The 20,200-nt window shown below is 40.5% G+C and overlaps 1 protein-coding gene across 1 annotated transcript in view; it reads right to left on the bottom strand.

Moving 5' to 3' along the window:
• The window catches only part of dnah9 (dynein, axonemal, heavy chain 9), a 586,329-nt gene that overhangs the window by 124,841 nt on the left and 441,288 nt on the right, over positions 1-20,200 (bottom strand). Inside the window, exons 60-61 of the mRNA XM_072242702.1 lie at positions 2,835-3,028; positions 863-1,011 (exon numbers count right to left, since the gene is read on the bottom strand). Of these exons, the coding sequence (XP_072098803.1) occupies positions 863-1,011; positions 2,835-3,028 (343 nt within the window). The remainder of the gene's footprint in view (positions 1-862; positions 1,012-2,834; positions 3,029-20,200) is intronic.

Raw genomic sequence — 20,200 nt, 5'->3', positions numbered from 1 at the left:
AACTTGAAGCCTCAACTGCTTCTGCCTACACCAGTGATTGTGTCCAGCATGTTCAGTTTTAATTTCAACATTTCACTCATTAATTTGAAAACATGGAGCAATGAGCTTTACAACTGCTGTCACCTGCTTGGACTGTTTCAATAGTACACGACGTGACATAATGGATGATCGTAATTATTATTGATCATACGCTGGTCAATTGCTAAATGATTATTTAAAGTTGTCATTGTCAGTTATGAGCAGCTGTTCCATTTTAACTTCAGTTTTAACTCTTGAGGAACTGGCAGTGCGGGTGGACAGGATGGTGAAGACATTGGCATGCCTGCCTTCATTAGTGGGAGCACTGAGCTCAAGTAGTTGCACAGTTGCAACTCCCCATGTTATAGTTGTAGATGTTGGTGAGACTACACTGGGAGTATTGTGCGTGTGCAGTTTTAGTCACCTAATTAGCAGAAAGATGTTATAAACTGGAAAGGACGCAGAAAAGATTCACAAGGACCAGAAAGGAAGTCTAGGTAGGCTGGAGTTTTCATGCTTGGAGTGTAGGAGGCTGAGAAATGACCCTATTTAGGTATATAAAACCATGAGGGGAATGGATGAGGTGAATGGCTATACTTTCTTTACTTTGGATAGGGGAGTCTAAAACTAGAGCGTATAGATGAATGGTGAGAGGAAAAAGGTTTAAAGGGCAACCAAGGGGCAACCTTTGTTTTACACAGAGGGTGGTTGGCATATGGAGCTAGCTGCCAGAAGAAGCGGTGCGTGTAGGTAAAACTACAAAGGTATGCATTGGTCAGCATTGTCAAATTGGGTTAAGTGGCCTGCTTTTGCGCTATGACTCTGAAGATACATGAAATATGACCGTGTCTTTCTACATCCTTGAGTGGATCAACACCAGGAGAAAGGATAAAAAACATCGGTATGGCCGGTCCAGATTCATCGAAGGATGTTGCAAAATCCAGTGACCTCCCCACGACATACTTGCTGCCCAGTTTTTCTTCAACAAAATCACTGAGGAGATAAAGACAGGTTTTTATTACTGTATAACAACATGCACTGACTTTGATGTTTGCCAGCAATCAAAAATGAATTTGCACCTGCCAAACATTCACCACCGAAGCTATTGATCTATCAGTATGGAGAATGTGGATGGCCTATATTCAAAGCTCATTTCATTTGCTTGCATGGATTTGAGAATGTACTAATTCTCCATGGATGATGAAGTGCATTCTGATCTAAAACATTGCTTTCCTACTTTCTGAGGGTGCCTTCATCATGGATAAAGATCAGGTACCAGATGCACATTACTAGCAGAAGAAAAGTTCAGGTATTTCCTCTGGACTTCTCATGAATTAATCTATCAGTCACCATACGATCAATCAGATATTCCTGATTGTGCCTGTTAGCAGGAATAGAGCCAATAATGGTGTATCCATAAAATCCTCCAAATTCACTGAGGGGATAACCAACTAACATCAGGCCAACATCCCCAGCACCGAGGCCCAGTTACTCCCCAGCATCTACATTGTGTTGGCCATGACATTCAGATGCTTGATGCTGATTCCCGTAAAAAGGCATTCTATTCCAATATTGATCACAAGTGGAGATTACTCAGTGGAAAGAGCAAAAAGATTGAAGAGTATATGCAGATCATCATTGAGGAAAGGTAAAATATTCACCAGTTCTTGCAAACCTCTAGTTTATGACGGGCATCAAGTGGACAAAGCATTGAAAATCTTGAGGTCATGTATCAGGAGCATTGAGAGGCCTTACGTAAGAGATAGAAGGAGCACAGCACCACACAAGGCATCCATCTGCCCACTCTAACAACAACCTCCTGACCCATCTGTAGAAGAATCTGCAGTCCCAAAGTAGCCTGATCAGTCATCTCAGCACTCAGAAAACCTGAGTGGAACTATGTTATATTTGGCTTAAGGCCCTGCCTCAGAAGGTATAGTAGAATGCTTTCCCAAACCTATAACTGATACTGACCATTGCGATTTACTTTCTCTGCAATTGGACCTCACCCTTTTGCTTAGACATCACCTCTAGAACTGGATCTCCTCAACACTAGATTCTACCTGAGTCAGCTTCCCAATGTTCAGCTCATTATACCTGCCCCGCTCTTACCTCAAAGTCAGACTAACTTACTTTACAAAGTTTGATCTATCCCACCACCCTGTAAATGTGGCCCAGTGTCAAAGACTATCCACCTGATGGTAGGTCAGCCTCTCAGAATGGTTGGGCTTGGCTGGGAAATGGGAATCAAAAATATGAGGGAATGTCATGTTTCTCAGAAGCCTCGCCCAGACGAACACTGCCACTTAATCTTCCTGTTATTATTGGCACCATTTTCTCTTTTATAAAGTAAATGTAGAACAGAAGGTTAAATTTATTATCGGGTCAAAACGGATCAATTCCATCAAAGTGACCTGGTAAGTGTTTGCTGGTTCAGAATTTAGTAATACACAGCTTAATGGTGGTAGAAGTGCACAATCATTAGATCACTATGAAGATTTTAGAGTCTACAACATCCTGAACCATTAACGAGTAACTATTGAAAATGGTCATTAACACTTACTTCTCTTCAACCATTTGGTTCTTGAACCAACATGAATAACCCAAATCACCACCTCGGTATAGCAACACTGTTATTTGTTATTTTGCACATTAACATTGAGTTCCTTCTTATAAATACTTTGTACACTTTAGGTTTCTCTTGTGAATGCTGCTTATATGATGTAATGTCATTGCAGGGTTTTTTTTATTGCACCTGTGCATACAACAATAAATTCAACTTTAATTGTAACAATGAAGGGACCTTTTGTTCTTACCGGACTGCATAGGTCATTCGGTCAGGGCGCAGTGCCCTCATCATACACAACTGCTGCAAAGTTGTTTTGTTTTTCCACTCCTGTGGAAACTTCTCTTTCTCTGGACATTCACACTCCACAAACTTCTTCCATCGTTTGGCAGAGCCTTCAATATCACGGTCAAGGTTTCGAAACTCCTCCATAGATGCTAAAGCCTTATAACGTTAAAAAAAATGTGTATAAAAGATTTATTTTGACTTCCTCTGAATTTGCCAGCCCACACACAATTCAAATTCTGTTCCTTCATTGTGTTGACACTAATCCATACCCCTCCACCGTTCTCTTGCCAGAAATAAACATCTTTGCAACATAATTCCACACTGTTGTTACATTCTTACTTTACATACATTTTGAAAGTACTGGCATTATATCTACATTCGATGCACCCATTAAAGAAAATTTGACAGAAAGATCTATGAATATAGCCATGGAAGGAAGTGGAAGGGAAAACCTGTTCTGAATATGATTATGTATCACATGTATCTCCACAAGGCAATCCTCGTTGATATTTTAGTGCATGACAATTATTCAAACTACTGTCAGTTACTAAATGATTGACTTCATTTTACACCACCACATGCAGACTCCGCCACCTAGCAGAACAATAAAGTACCTACATAGGACACTGCTTCAACAAAAGTACCACTTATCGCCAAAGACCCTCATCTCTTGAGATGTGCCATCTTCTCACAGCTAGAAGGTACAGAAATCTGAAGTCCCTCACCAGAATAGCTATTTCTCTTCAGACATTCAGTTTTTGAACCAACGTACACAACCCTAATTAGTACCTTGATATAACGACACGCTGACAACTTGCATGATAAGGAACTTCATTTTCTTTTTGTTTTTAATTGTATTTGCTTTCTGAACAATTCCTGTATGATTTATGTTTATGATTTTACTCTGAATGTTATGCCTGTAGTATTAAGTGGTTGTGATGCTGCTGCAAGTAAGCTTTCCATTACACATGTGCATGCAGTAAATGTACTTGTGCATATGATAATAAACTCAACTTGACTTGAGAGCCAGTGCATGGGAAAAGAGGGCACCTGTAAGTTTTCATCCAAGTCAAAGACCGCAAATAAATCTGTTTCTTCATCGTCACTGGGTCAAAATCTGCCCCCCCCAACCCAAAAAAAAAGCAACCCATCTAATGGCAGCTTCAATCATCTATAAGCTGCAATGTTTCAGAAGGTGGATCACCACCACTACCTCTGAGGTAATTAACAATGCCCAGTAAATGGTAGAACCTATTGACCTTTGGATAAATCTATGTGATGTTCTTGAGAAAAACCTGGTTTCATATAATTATAACTGGAAAAAAAAATCAGAAAAACAATTGCTATCCTTGGAGCTTATTAAAGAGCTAGCAAAGTAAAGAATTTGAAGAGATAATACAATCCAGTGTTTTTAGATACAGTAGTTATGAATATAATTTAAGACCAGATGACATAGGCCATTCAGCCCATTGCATCTGTTGCATCATTTGATCATAGGTGATTAATTTTTCCACTTCATCCTGGTTTCTTGCCTTCTCCACATACCCTTTGATGCCCTTAGTAAGGAAGAACCTATCGAATTCCACTTTAAATTTGCCCAGTGACTTAGCCTTCATAGCCATCTGTTGCAGTGAATTTCACAGATTTATCACTCTTTAGCTAAAGAAATTCTTTCTGATTTTTGTTCTAACGAGATGCACAGATAAAATGATCTATACTAGGGGTTCCTAACTTTTTTTTATGCCATGGACTAACACCACTAAGCAAGGGCTCTGTGAACCCCAGGTTGGGAACCCCTGATCTATACCTTACAAGGACATCCAATGCTCTTGCACAGAATTCCATGATAACCAGAAAATTAAGGGCAAATGGATGACAAGCAGGCTGATGAAAGTGTTTCTTCTATTTAGATAGGTGAAACAAGAAAAAGGAACTTTGGGTTAAGTGTTTCAAAGTCAATTAATCAAATCAACAGTGCATTTGTTATTGATTATGGCTGATATATTCAGTCAAGTGTGTGTATGTTCCTAGGTAGATTTACTTCGGTGTAGTTCCTCCAACTTCTAACCCTCAGGGAAATTTGGCAAAATCAATATACATTAACAACAGGAAGAATTATTATCTTGTGTTTGACTGAAGAAATAAGGACTTGGCATCAACTAATATTTAAAACACTGAAATACAATTGGGGCTATTCATTCCAAACTTTCAATTTCCTTTTACTGAGAATAAATAGAATGAAGAAAAACATTTAGCGGAGTCTTATTTCAGTAAAACATCTACCTACATCTTAAAGGAACCAAAAACATCCCACATATCTGCTCACCTGCAATGACTGGGCTATGTTGTGTATAGATGTTTACAACTCCAAAAGCATATTGCTCTGTCCTAGTGTCAAAACAAGTACAGAAACATCTGTTTCCTCTATGCCTTTCAGCATCTTTATTTCTAACCAGTGATTCTCAGCCTGCTCAGCAATAGGACATAGATTGAACAGGATCTGAGCACCCCCTAGTAACAGATGTCTTTGAAAACCTGTGTGCACCAAGTGTATAGACAGTATATTTATTTACTACAATGATTCCAACAATGTGGGACTTCAGTAACATGGACAGATTGGAGAAGATGGGGCTGGATCTCCTTAGACAAAAGAAGATCTAAGGAATTATGAAATCCAGAATTAAGCAAATTATAAGCAAATGAGTAGATACTGTTTAAAACCTTTTGAAGATAAAACTTAATTCAGCAACATTATTTTCATTCTTCAGTATATTAAATATGGTGGCTATTTCATTATCTAATATAAACTTGACTAAAATGTAAGCACAAGTCTAAATGCCTTTGAGCACCAAGGATCAAAAGGCATGGGTGCTGCCCGGCCATATTGGAAAATAACACACAGTCATAGAGTCATAGAGCTATACAGCAGGGAAACAGGCCCTTCAGCCCAAATGGTCCATGCCGACCACAGAAACCTCCCTGCTGCCTGAGCTTAGCCCCTCCCCTCCACATATGCTTCCAAGTACCTCTTAAATTTTACCTATCTCATCCACCATCTCACAGCTCATTCCAGGTACCCTGTGTAAATTCATTACCTCTCGACTGCCTTTTTAAATTTCTCCGCTCTTACTTTGTATCTGCGTTCTCTAGTTTTGGACTCCTCAACCCTAGAGAAAGGACTGTGACCTCCCACCTTATCCATACCCCTCATGGTTGTATAAACTTCTATGAGGCTGCCCCTCATTTTGTTGCATTCCAGGGAATAAAGAACCAACCTGGTCAATCTCTCCCTATATCTCGGGCCCTCTAGTTCAGGCAGCGCCTTGGAAAATCTCTTTTGCACCCTCTCCAGCTTGACAGTATCTTTCTTATAACAGGGAGACCAAAACCATACACAGTTATCCAAGTGCAGGCTCACCAATGACTTATATAACTGCAATATAATTTCCCAATTCCTAAACAGATGTCCTGACTGATGTTGTCCAGTATGCTAAATGCCTTCTTCAACATCCTGTCAACTTCCGCAACTGCTTTCAGAGAACTGCGCACTTGTAGTCCCATGCCCTGCTGTTCCACAACACTCGTCAGTGCCCTGCCATTCACTGTATAGATCCTACCCCGGTGTGAATGTCCAAAATGCATCACCTCACAGTTATCTCAGTTGAAATCCATTTGCCCATCTCCCAGGCTTATCAAGATCTCTTTGCAATTAACTGTAACGTGCTGCACTATCAACTACACCCCCAATTTAATACCATCAACCAACTTGCTAATTGTGCCACATCCAAATTATTTGCCTGCATAATGAATAACAGAGTTCTGAACGCTGACCACTGGGGCACCCCACTATTCACAGGCTTTAAGTCAGAGAATCAACTTTCAACCATCATCCTCTGCTTCCTATCATTGAGCCAATTCTGAATCCACTTCCACCTCACTAGCTCCCCCTGAATCCCATGCGACCTAACCTGCCTGAATAGTGGACCTAGTCAAAGGCCAACGTTCACTCCGCTACCTTCATCTATCCCCTTAATTACCTTTTAAAAAACTCCAAAGATTCGTCAGACATGAACCCTGCCGACTATTCCTATCAGGCCTTAACTATCCAAATCTTGTCCCTCAGAATGGTCTCCAGTAACTTCCCTGTTACTGAAGCCAGGTTTGTAGGTCTGTGGTTCCCTGGCCAGTCCTTGTTACCCTTCTCCAACCTGTGCCCAGGGTTGATCTAAGGCCAGAGGATGTAGCAGGCACTGTGCGCATCTGGACAGAGGAACGTGCACCACGCATGTGCTAATAAATTGGGCCAGGGAGTAGTGCTCTGTCTTATCGATAGAAGTTAGAAACTGAAGCAGGTTTTCTGCGCATCTGCCCAGATGTTTGAGCTTCCAATCTATGGTTTTTATCCACTCTTCCACTTAATCAGCACTTTTAGCAGAAGGGGCTGCAACCCCAAGGAATTCCTGAACACCAGGTGGAACCAAGTTCCTGATAGCGATGTCAGGAATGTCTAACTTCAGCCGAGGTGAATTCGGTAAATATGTTCCTCAATGTCAGCCCATCAAGAGGCTTTCGGCCACGTACTGCTTCTCAGAATGAAGGGGAGGAGGGCTGCAGAATTCTTGCTAGTTTGGCGAAGCCGCAGTGCGGTGCCCATGGTCTGCTCTTTATCAAATTATGGTATTGCTTTGCACTGTTGTAACTATATGTTATAATTATGTGGTTTTTGTCAATTTTAGTCTTGGTTTGTCCTGTGTTTTCTTGTGATATCATTCTGGAGGAACATTGTATCATTTTTTAATGCATGCATTTCTAAATGGCAACACATGAGGACTGAGTGTCCATATAACCTAATCTAATCTAATCTGAAGTGTATGCGCATGCACACATACACACACACACACACACACACACAAACAGTCTCGTCTCAGATTCATTACTAATTTACGTTTGTAAATATAATGGTTGTTATATTACTTAGAGTGTAAGTAGCATAGTGTTTAATGCAATGCTTTCAGTTCCCTCTGCTGTCTGTAAGGAGTTTGCATATTCTCCCCATGTCCACATGGGTTTACTTGAGTGCTCTGGTTTCCTCCCACATTCCAAATATTTAAGAATTAGGGTAGGTAAGTATGCTATATTGTGACCAGAACAACAAACTTGCACTCAACATTAGTAAGAGACTAAGGGATTGATTGTGGACTTCAGGAATGGGAAGTTGAGGGAATACTCATCAGTACTCAAAGAGAGATCAATAGTGGAAAGAGTGAAAAGTTTTAAGTTCCTGGCTGTCAACATCATTGAAGATCTATCCTGGGCACAACATATTGATGCAATTACAAAAAAGACATGACAGTGGCTGTATTTTATAAGGAGTTTGAGGAGATTTGGTATGTCTCCAAAAACTCCAGCAAATTTCTACAGGTGTACCATGGAGAACATTCTAACTGGTTGCTGCCTAGTATGGAGGGGCTACTGCACAGGATCAAAAAAAGTCTGCAGAAAGCTGCAAACTTATCCCAATTCATCATGGGTGCTAGCCTCCCCAGTATCATGGACATTTTCAAAAGGTATTGCCTCAAAAAAGGAAGCATCCATCATTAAGGAACCATGCATCTGGACTATTGAGATTGGACTGGCTTTATGTAAGAACAATCTGGCCCAGCCCCAATCTACTGACCTCTTTCTTTTCAGGTACTTACCCAGCTCCCTTCTGAACATCTGAAACTGCCTCTACCCTTATCAATGTATTCCAGACCCTAACCACTCACTGCATAAAAAAATTATTTTTCCTCAAGTCACTTCTACTAATCACCCTCATAAAAAACCTTTGAAACCTTCAAAATAGGAGCAGGAATAGACTATTCCACCTTGCAACATGTTTAAGTCTGCTCTTCCACCTCAAACTCCATTTTCCTGCACTATCCACCTTTCCTTTGATTTTAAATACTGAGGAATCAATTGACTTCAGCTCTGAATGCAATCAAAGACTAAACATCCACAGCTCTCAGGAGTAGAGAATTCAACGTTTCTTCTGCTGTTTCACTTCCCACAATGCAGCCTGAACAGTTGAGCATTTCCTGTATTTTCTGTGTTCGTCGATGACTTCCAGTATTTGCATTTTTATTGGTTCTCTCTCCAAGGATTTTACATGCATTAACAAGATCACCTCTAACTCATCTGAAATCTAGTGAACCGAGGCACAGCTAATTCAATCTCTGATTATATGACAGATATGCCATCCAAAGAACCAGCTTAATGAACCTTCACTGCATTCTTTCTACAGCAACTATATCAAAATTGACCAAAATTGTACACAATACTGAGGTGCAGCTTCACTAAAGTCCCATAAAATTTTGTTAAGGCATCTATGCTCATGCTGTCTGATCCTCTGATGATAAAGAGAATGATGACAGTCCTTACTTGGTTTATCTACATGTTTGAAGTATCTTTGTCTGTTAGTGGTACATCCTACTTTGTTCTGAACCCAGGTTTTGCAGTCCATGATTTCTGGAATAATTTGAGTAAAGAGCTTCTGCACCTTATTCAAAACTTTAACATCTTTCTTTGAATAAACTGGGCATAGTTCCCAAGAGTGGGCACAAAAATTTAGCAGTGGCCAAACCAATGTTGTCCATTAATTATTCAATTTTTCATTCATTGCTTAGGCAGGATATTATATAATTCTTCCTTATACCATAAGACCTTAAGATACAAGAGCAGAATTAGGCCATTAGGCCCATCAAGTCTGCTCCACCATTTCATCATGGGTGATCCAAATTTCCTCTCAGCCCCAATCTTTTGCCTTCTCCTCGCATCTCTTCAAGCCCTGACCAATCAAGAATCTATCAACCTCTGCCTTAAATATACATATAGACTTGGCATCTACAAGAACTCCACAGATTCACCACTCTCTGGCTAAAGAAATTCCTCCTCATCTCAGTTCCAAAAGGACACCCCTCTATTCTGAGGCTGTGTCCCCTGGTCTTAGACTCTCCCATCATAGGAAACATTCTCTCCACATCCACTCTATCAAGGCCTTTCACCATTTCATAGGTTTCAATGAGGTCTCCCTCATTCTTCTGAATTCCAGGGAATACAGGTCCAGAGCCATCACACACTCTTCATATGACAAGCCATTCAATCCTGCAATCATTTTCATGAACCTCCTTTGAACCATCACCAGTTTCAGAATGTTCCTTCAAAGATCAGGGGCCCAAACCTGCTCACAATACTCCAAGTGAAGCCTCACCAGTAGTTTATAAAGTTTCAACATTACACCTTTGCTTTTATAGTCTAGAAATAAATGCTAACATTGCATTTGCCTTCCTCACCACAAACTCAACATGCAAATTAACCTTTAGGGAATCCTGAGCAATGACTCTCAAGTTCCATAGAACCATAGAAACTACAGCACAGAAACAGGCCTTTTGGCCCTTCTTGGCTGTGCCGAACCATTTTCTGCCTAGTCCCACTGACCTGCACACGGACCATATCCCTCCATACACCTCCCATCTATGTATCTGTCCAATTATTCTTAAATGTTAAAAAAGAACCCGCATTTACTACCTCATCTGGCAGCTCATTCCATACTCCCACCACTCTCTGTGTGAAGAAGCCCCCCCAATGTTTCCTTTAAACTTTTACCCCCTCACCCTTAACCCATGTCCTCTGGTTTTTTTCTCCCCTTGCCTCAGTGGAAAAAGCCTGCTTGCATTCACTCTATCTATACTCATCATAATTTTATATACCTCTATCAAATCTCCCCTCATTCTTCTACGCTGCAGGGAATAAAGTCCTAACCTATTCAACCTTTCTCTGTAACTGAGTTTCTCAAGTCCTGGCAACATCCTTGTAAACCTTCTCTGCACTCTTTCAACCTTATTTATATCCTTCCTGTAATTTGGTGACCAAAACTGAACACAATACAGATTTGGCCTCACCAATGCCTTATACAACCTCATCATAACATTCCAGCTCTTATACTCAATGATTTGATTAATAAAGGCCAATGTACCAAAAGCTCTCTTTACGACCCTATCTACTTGTGACGCCACTTTTAGGGAATTTTGTATCTGTATTCCCAGATCCCTCTGTTCCACTGCACTCCTCAGTGCCTTACCATTAACCCAGTATGTTCTACCTTGGTTTGTCCTTCCAACGTGCAATACCTCACACTTGTCTGTATTAAACTCCATCTGCCATTTTTCAGCCCATTTTTCCAGCTGGTCCAAGTCCCTCTGCAGGCTCTGAAAACCTTCCTCACTGTCTACTACACCTCCAATCTTTGTATCATCAGCAAATTTGCTGATCCAATTTACCACATTATCATCCAGATCATTGATATAGATGACAAATAACAATGGACCCAGCACTGATCCCTGTGGCACACCACTAGTCACAGGCCTCCACTCAGAGAAGCAATTCTCTACCACCACTCTTTGGCTTCTTCCATCGAGCCAATGTCTAATCCAATTTACCACCTCTCCATGTATACCCAGTGACTGAATTTTCCTAACTAACCTCCCATGCGGGACCTTGTCAAAGGCCTTACTGAAATCCATGTAGACAATATCCACTGCCTTCCCTTCATCCACTTTCCTGGTAACCTCCTCGAAAAACTTCAATAGATTGGTCAAACATGACCTACCACACACAAAGCCGCGTTGACTCTCCCTAATAAGTCCCTGTCTATGCAAATGCTTGTAGATTCTGTCTCTTAGTACTCCCTCCAATAACTTACCTACTACCGACGTTAAACTCACCGGCCTATAATTTCCCGGATTACTTTTCGATCCTTTTTTTAACAACGGAACAACACCAGCCACTCTCCAATCCTCCAGCACCTCACCCGTAGGCAGCGTCATTTTAAATATTTCTGCCAGGGCCCCCGCAATTTCAACACTAGTCTCCTTCAAGGTCCGAGGGAACACTCTGTCAGGTCCCGGGGATTTATCCACTTTAATTTTTCTCAAGACAGCAAGCACCTCCTCCTTTTCAATCTGTACAGTTTCCATGATCTCACTACTTGATTCCCTCAATTCCATAGACTTCATGCCAGTTTCCTTAGTAAATACAGACGCAAAAATCCTATTTAAGATCTCCCTCTTTTCCTTTGGTTCCGCACATAGCCGACCACTCTGATCTTTAAGAGGACCAATTTTATCCCTTACAATCCTTTTGCTCTTAATATACCTGTAAAAGCTCTTTGGATTATCCTTCAATTTGACTGCCAAGGCAACCTCATGTCTTCTTTTAGCCCTCCTGATTACTTTCTTAAGTATTTTCTTGCACTTCTTATACTCCTCAAGCACCTGATTTACTCCCTGTTTCCTATACATTTCATACAACTCCCTCTTCTTCTTTATCAGAGTTGCAATATCCCTTGAGAACCAAGGTTCCTTATTCCTATTCAATTTGCCTTTAATCCTGACAGGAACATACAAATTCTGCACTCTCAAAATTTCCCCTTTGAAGGCTTCCCACCTACCAATTACATCTTGCCAGAGAACAACCTGTCCCAATCCACGCTTTTTAGATCCTTTCTCATTTCTTCAAATTTGGCCTTCTTCCAGTTCAGAACCTCAACCCTAGGACCAGATCAATCCTTGTCCATGATCAAATTAAAACTAATGGTGTTATGATCACTGGAACCAAAGTGCTCCCCTACACAGACTTCTGTCACTTGTCCTAACTCGTTTCCTAACAGGAGATCCAATATTGCATCCCCTCTAGTTGGTCCCTCTATATATTGATTTAGAAAACTTTCCTGAACACATTTTACAAACTCTAAACCATCTAGACCCCTAACAGTATCCCTTTGCACCTCTGTTTTTTTCCTCTCCATTTAGAAAATAGTCAACTCTTTCATTTCTTTAACCTAAGTGAATGACCATGCACTTCACAATACTGTATTCCATCTGGCAGTTCTTTATCCATTATCCTAATCTATCTAAGTCCTTCTGTAGCTTCACTATTTCCTCAAAACTACCTGTCCATCCACCTAGCTTCATATCATCGGCAAAGTTATCAACAAAGCCATCAATTCCATCATCCACATCATTGACATATAATGTAAAAAGAATCTGTCCCAACACAAATCCATGTGGAAGACCACGAGTCACCAGCTGCCAGCCAGAAAAGGCTCACTTTACTCCCACTCTTTGCTTCCTGCCAATCAGCCATTGATTTATCCATGCTAGAATCTTTCCTGTAATACCATGGGCTCGTAGCTTGTTAAGCAACTTTAAGTGTGGCACTTTGTCAAAGGCCTTCTGAAAATCCAAGTATACAACATCAATTAATTCTCCTTTGTACATCCTGCTTGGCATTTTTTCAAAGAATTCCAATGAATTTGTCAGTCACGATTTTCCCTTGAGGAAACCATGCTGACTATGGCCTATTTTATCACGAGTCTCCAAGTACCCTGAGACATCATCCTTAATAACCATCTCCAACATCTTCCCAACCACTGAGGTCAGACTAACAGGCCAATAGTTTCCTTTCATCTGCCTCGCTCCCTTCTTGAAGAGTGGAGTGTCATTTACAATTTTCCAGTCTTCTGGAACCATTCCAGATTCCAGTGATTCTTGAAAGATCATTACTAATGACTCCACCAACTCTTCAGCCACCTCTTTCAGAAGTCTGTGGAGCACACCATCTGGTTCATGTGACTTATCTACCTTCCGACCTTTCCGTTTCCCAAGAACCTTCTCTCTACTTATGGTAACTTCACATACTTCATGCCCCCAACACCTGGAACTTCCACCATACTGCTAGTGTCCTCCACAGTGACTGATGTAAAATACTTATTCAGTTCGTCTGCCATTTTGTTGTCCCCCATTACTACTACTCCAGCACTGTTTTCCATATCCACTTTTGCCACTTTATTTATCTGAAGAAACTTTTGGAATCATCTTTAATATTCTTGGCTAGCTTACTTTTGTATTCCATCTTTACGGTCTTAATGACTTTATTAGTTGACTTCTGTTGATTTTTTTTTAAACTCCCAATCCTCTAACTTCCCACTAATTTTTGCTCTATTGTATGCCCTTTCTTTGCCTTTTATGTTGGCTTTGACTTCTCTTGTTAGCCACGATTGTGTCATCTTTCCTTTGACTTCTTTGGGAAGCATATATCCTGTGACTACAGACTTGCTTCCAGAAATTCCAGCCACTGCTGCTCTGCTGTCATCCTGCCAGTTTTTTTTTTCCAATCAATTCTGGTCAACTCCTCTCTCATGTCTCTGTAATTCCCTTTACTCCACTGTAATACTGATACATCTGACTTTAGCTTCTCCTTCTCAAATCTCAGGATGAATTCTATCATATTATGATCACTTGCCCCTGAGGGTTCTTTTACCTTAAGCTGACTGGAATGTGAGTTCAACTGCTAGACTGATGAGTAACAAATCTGTGGGATCAGTATATGTTACTATAGATGCCTCATGATATGCTAGTTTCAGGAGCAGATTGATGTTGGATGAAACTATCAACTGCCTCTTCTCACATACATAGTCAAAAATAATTTTGTATTCACAATGCATAGTCTGTTGCTCAACAGCATTTTCCATTTATCTTTTCAAAGAAGCATGAATTATTCTGCTCTCTAATCACCAGCACTAGATAAATACAGAGAGTAGCATTAGTATGGGTATAGTGTTTACAACAAGCTTGAAGGTGGGAGAGATTGAGTGGAGGATTCAGTGTTTTGACACCAAGATTGGACACTGAAACCTCCACCATTGACTGAGCTGGACACATAGCCAGACTGTATCTGTGCCAGTACTGTGAGAACCAAGAAAGGACAAAAATATATGCCTAACATCTCAACAATCCACCTGCACAAATAACATTCATCTATGAACATATGGGTAGATTAATAAGAAAGACATCCTGTAGTAATTCTACAGAAAGCCTCAAGTTCACGCTGTGTGTGAGATAGCACAACCTTAATGTTAAATGTATTAGATTCAGAACTGAACTCGCAGTGCAAAACTGGATGTCGATAATGTCTTTTGTACCAATAGTGGAAGCAGAAGTGTATTCTACTATTGCTGGAATATTATGTCACAGCACATTCCTCAGTCTATCATCATCTTTGTGCACAGCAACCAATCCTGGTTTTATGGGGTTGGTTGAAGAGCGTTTAAAAGCAGTTGCAGAAAGAACAGAAAATGTGGAACAAATCTGGTAAGGTGTACAAAATTATGAGGGTTGTTTATGAGCTGTGATTCCGTAACCATGTGTTGACCTTATGAGGTTCACAGATTATTAGAGGCCATTGTGCTCAATGGGTGTATTTTCCTATATTTCCCTACAATAAAATTCAGTTTTGCTTTATGTATAATTTTAAAAGTATCTCTGAAAAACAAATAAATCTAGAAAGCTTAGTTATTAACTTCTCAATACTTTCATTCAGCCTATGGTGTGTTGGTCATTAGCTGGAGAAGTGAGTTCAAAAGCCATGAAGTAATGGTCCAACTATAAAATTCTTGTTAGATCACACTTGGAGTATTCTGCTTTGTTCTGGTCACCTCATTATACGATACAGATGAAAGCTTTAGGAGATTTACCAAGATGCTGCTTGGATTGGAGAATATGTCTTATGAGGAAAGCTTGAGAAAGCTAGTGCTTTTGTCTTTTGGAGTGAAGGAGGATTGAGAGGTGGCACGATAGAGGTGTACAGGGTTATGAGAGGTACACAGTGACAGCCAGTGCCTTTTTCCCTAGGACAGCAATGGTCAATACCAGAGGACATTCGTTTAAGGTGGGGAGAGGAAAAATTAGGTGAAGTATCAGAGCTGTCAGAGCTGAAAGGAAGGTTTTCATTGCACCTGTGCATACATTTACTTCTGCATATGATAATAAACTCAATTTTGACAAAACACTGGAACTTGTAAAGCTCGTTCATGCCTACTTTACTGATCTTTGATCAAACTCACCACCATTCATCCCATGAACTTCACAATGCCTATGAAGATGCCTGACAACATATGTTCCTTTATTTCCCTCAATTTTAATGATTCCAAAGTCATCAAATGCACTCCCTAAATCTCTGAAGTTCACAATCTCTCTTAAAGGCTCTTCTGATCTTTTTGAATAAATTATGGTTACTTACTCAACTATGTCCCTGCATTTGGGGGAAAAAAATTATGTAAAGAAAGCTCCTAAGACAGGGGTTCCTAACCTGCAGTACGTGGACCCCTCAGTTAATGGTATGGGTCTATGGCACAAAAAACGGTTGGGGACCCCTGTAGGAACGCTGGGGAGGTTTTACAACATTAAAGGTACTTGAGAAGTGCACACTCTAATTATTTTGATGTAGAGTTGTGCTGATTCTATTTTCTTCTCCTTTCATCTAAGGATATAACGTACTGATTTCAGAATTTCATAATTTTTAATCATCCATCACAATTTTGTCTGAATTTCTCTTTAATTGACCCATATTCGCCTTTCCTACCTTTCCTTCATAATATATTTATTAATAAGACTGGTAACTAACATATAATTTCCAAGGCAAAAAAAAATCCTTTTTGCACACCTTATTACTTTCTTAAAAATACTTAACTGTAATGACATAACAGTTATAGAGGTGAAGTAACAAACCAGAAGTTGAGAGTTCAAATCATATTGCAGAAAATCACTATATCCTACATAATTAGATTTCTGCTTCTTTAGTGCAGTCAATCAAGGTCAATGCATAGGAAAATATTTCTAGTTTTTAGATTTGCATCATAAAGTTTGAGTTTTTTTGTATCTGCACAACAAAACCACTGATTAGAGTATAGGCATTTCACTAATGTCTGTTAAAGCAGGCTATGAAATGTAATTTATTAACTACGCTCAGACCCCGCATAACACTACCATGCATAGCGCTGATTCATTACAGTTATTCTTCATTGAAATTTTCTTAAATGACAAAAATTAATTCTATGCAACACTTAAAACTTCTCAAGAGTGGCCGTTATTACAGTAAACATTCAATCAGCCAGTGAAAGCACTTTACAAATGCTGTGAGCCACTCACAGCCAATCATGTATTAGTTCACACAGCCTCTCCTGTGTGTGTAAACATTCTTGCTCTCTCACCAATTTATTCCATTTTTTTTTTACCCATACCATCTGGAAAACACCCTGCAACTTCCAGTGAGGAGAGTACATCTAAGATCTCTTGGAAAAGCATCAGCATGGATGTGAAACTAGAAGCTGGTAAGCGTCAGGTTGATGTACGCGCCGCTTTGAAATTGGCTACATCGACAATCAGAACAACTATAAAAACTCCAACAAGGTAAAACTTCTGCAACGACAACCTCAGAGTTATCGATAACAAAGGTGACTAATTCAAGGAGCCATTTGCTTGCAACAATGGAAAATACTGTAAATATATGGGTGGAAACATGCCCCTAAGCCAGCTAATAATATTGGAAAATGCAAGGAGCTTCACAATCATATTCGAGAAGAAGAAGATACAATGCTAACATTCACAGCCAACAGAAGTTGGTTTGATAGAGTTAAACAGCGCAGTAACCTCCACAGGGTACTTATCTCTGGTAAAGCAGCTAGTGCAGGTAGCAAGGCAGCCCAGGATTTGCCTGCAACACTGAAGGCCACAGTCGAAAAGGATAATTATCCTCCTGAGCTTGTCTTCAATGTAGATGAAACGGGCCTATTTTGAAAAGAATGCCTTCCCATACTTTCATCCCCCCAAAAAGAGAAACATGCAGCTGGGTTCAAGGCTGCGAAGGACCAGTTAACCACAAAATTCCTCAGCACTAGCATCGCACAATCACACAAGTCATGGACTAGTTCATCGATAATGACCCTGACTGGGAGCGAAGCAATAAGGCAAAGAGAGGTGTTCTTGACATAATTTCCTGCTACCAAGAACTGCTTCATGAGAGGGAACTTAAGAAAAGGCAGTGAAATCTGGCCACCAAATTGAAGAAGAAGCCAAAGTTAGAGGAAGACCCACGGCCTGGTCCCTCCTCTATGATGCAGCCCCCACCTGCTTCCCTCCACTGCTGCTGCAATGTGTTGCTGCTCCATCGATGTACAGGTTAAGCCTATTTGTGTGTTTGTTACTCTAAAAGTTACAGTTATAAAATAATATAGTACACCTTGGGTTTGATTCTTTTAAAACCAGGTACACATCTCAATTTACATAATGTTATAACGACCCCACATAGTGCTGATTTACATAGAACTCCACCTCTGAGGAGCACATCCTCAGTGCTAAGTGGGGTCTGAGTGTATATGGTTATACAATATATTATAAATGTGTGGATGAGATAAGGAACAAAGCGGGGTTGGTCTTATACACTCTGACCTTTGATACTGAGAAGAAAGAGTAACTGATTACTGCCTTTACAAAGATGCTGCTCAAAAATGACATTTTATTACTACAATGCAGTATTTGACAAACAGAAAAGATAATTAAAATAATAAGTCATTAACATCTCATAAAGTGTCCTTCTGGTCATGCTAATAATTTTTCTGATGTTTAAAATAAATAACATATGCCCTGCACTAGCCCAAAGCAAACAGCAATAATCACTGTGTGAGAATAATTAGATTACATAGTCTAGGTCTCTAGAAAAGGAGGTTGCGTTTACTATTTACAACTGTGTCATTGAGTTCACTTGGACTTACTGTATATGCACAAAATATTGTTCCAATTATATGGCAACTAATTTAGTAACAACTAGCTCTGAATGTTTAAGGATGTTTTGATCTGTGTTTTGTTCTGGTATTTCTGAACTATCTTGAAGAAAAAAACATTTTGTTAGCACATTTGGTTCAAAGTTCAAAGTACGTTTAATAGACAATAGACAATAGGTGCAGAAGTAGACCATTCGGCCCTTCGAGCCTGCACCGCCATTCTGAGATCATGGCTGATCATCTACTATCAATACCCGGTTCCTGCCTTGTCCCCATAACCCTTGATTCCCCTATCCATAAGATACCTATCTAGCTCCTTCTTGAAAGCATCCAGAGAATTGGCCTCCACTGCCTTCCGAGGCAGCGCGTTCCACACCTCCATAACTCTCTGGGAGAAGAAGTTCCTCCTCAACTCTGTCCTAAATGACCTACCCCTTATTCTTAAACCATGCCTTCTGGTACTGGACTCTCCCAGCATCTGGAACATATTTCCTGCCTCTATCTTGTCCAATCCCTTAATAATCCTATATGTCTCAATCAGATCCCCCCCTCAATCTCCTTAATTCCAGCGTGTACAAGCCCAGTCTCTCTAACCTCACTGCGTAAGACAGTCCGGACATCCCAGGAATTAACCTAGTGAGCCTACGCTGCACCTCTTCCACAGCCAGAATGTCCTTCCTTAACCCTGGAGACCAAAACTGCACACAATACTCCAGGTGTGGTCTCACCAGGGCCCTGTACAAATGCAACAGGATTTCCTTGCTCTTGTACGCAATTCCCTTTGTAATAAAGGCCAACCTTCCATTAGCCTTCTTCACTGCCTGCTGCATTTGCTCATTCTCCTTCAGAGACTGATGAACAAGTACTCCTGGATCTCTTTGTATTTCTCCCTTACCTAACTCCACACCGTTCAGATAATAATCTGCCTTCCTGTTCTTGCTCCCAAAGTGAATAACCTCAAAGAATGTATAAATTATACCTCCTTGAGATTTGTTTGCTTACAGGCAACCACAAAGCAAGAAACCCGAAAGAACCCAATTAAAAAAAGACCAACCCCTAATGTGCAGAGAGAAAAAAAAAACACAAATTATGCAAACAATAGAAGAAGTCAACAGCATTCCGAACCAAATTGAGTCCTTAGATCCAAAACCCTGGAGCAACCCGAGAAGACCCAAAGCCTCAGTATCAGACTCAGAATCAGAATTAGAGTCAAATTTATATCACCGACATATGTTGTGAAACCAGGCCTTCATATTAGCATGGCATATTTCCGTGAAGCTTACAGGCACTCGGCACAGAAGCCAAGGGCAGTCTCACCCTCACAGCCTCAGCTCCACAGAGGAAGAAGTGAACCTCTCAGGACGGCAAGCAAAATTGGCCCAACTCTCACCTCCGATCCCAGCACCCTGCCTTTCCAGTCTATCTGGACCAGCCTTTAAATTGCCTAACCAGCCGATCATACCTCATATTAGGACCTGGGCCCCGGTGCAGTGAAATGCACTGGGCCTCGGCCATGCCACGCAGCAATACACACCCAGGTTGAAGTCATACACAATCTCTCCAGATCGACTCGGTGCTAACAGCGATCCAAACCTCGCACCTGGGTTAGTTAGAAGAGCATAGAAACTTCTCCTCTCCAAATCGCTTCTCCAATTGCATTGATTTTGCAGCGG

The sequence above is a fragment of the Mobula birostris genome, chromosome 24 (assembly GCF_030028105.1).
Source record: "Mobula birostris isolate sMobBir1 chromosome 24, sMobBir1.hap1, whole genome shotgun sequence".
In the NCBI taxonomy this organism is placed as follows: domain Eukaryota; kingdom Metazoa; phylum Chordata; class Chondrichthyes; order Myliobatiformes; family Myliobatidae; genus Mobula; species Mobula birostris.
The sequence above is the reverse complement of the archived record's forward strand: the minus strand, read 5'-3'. Positions and strand labels throughout refer to the sequence as shown.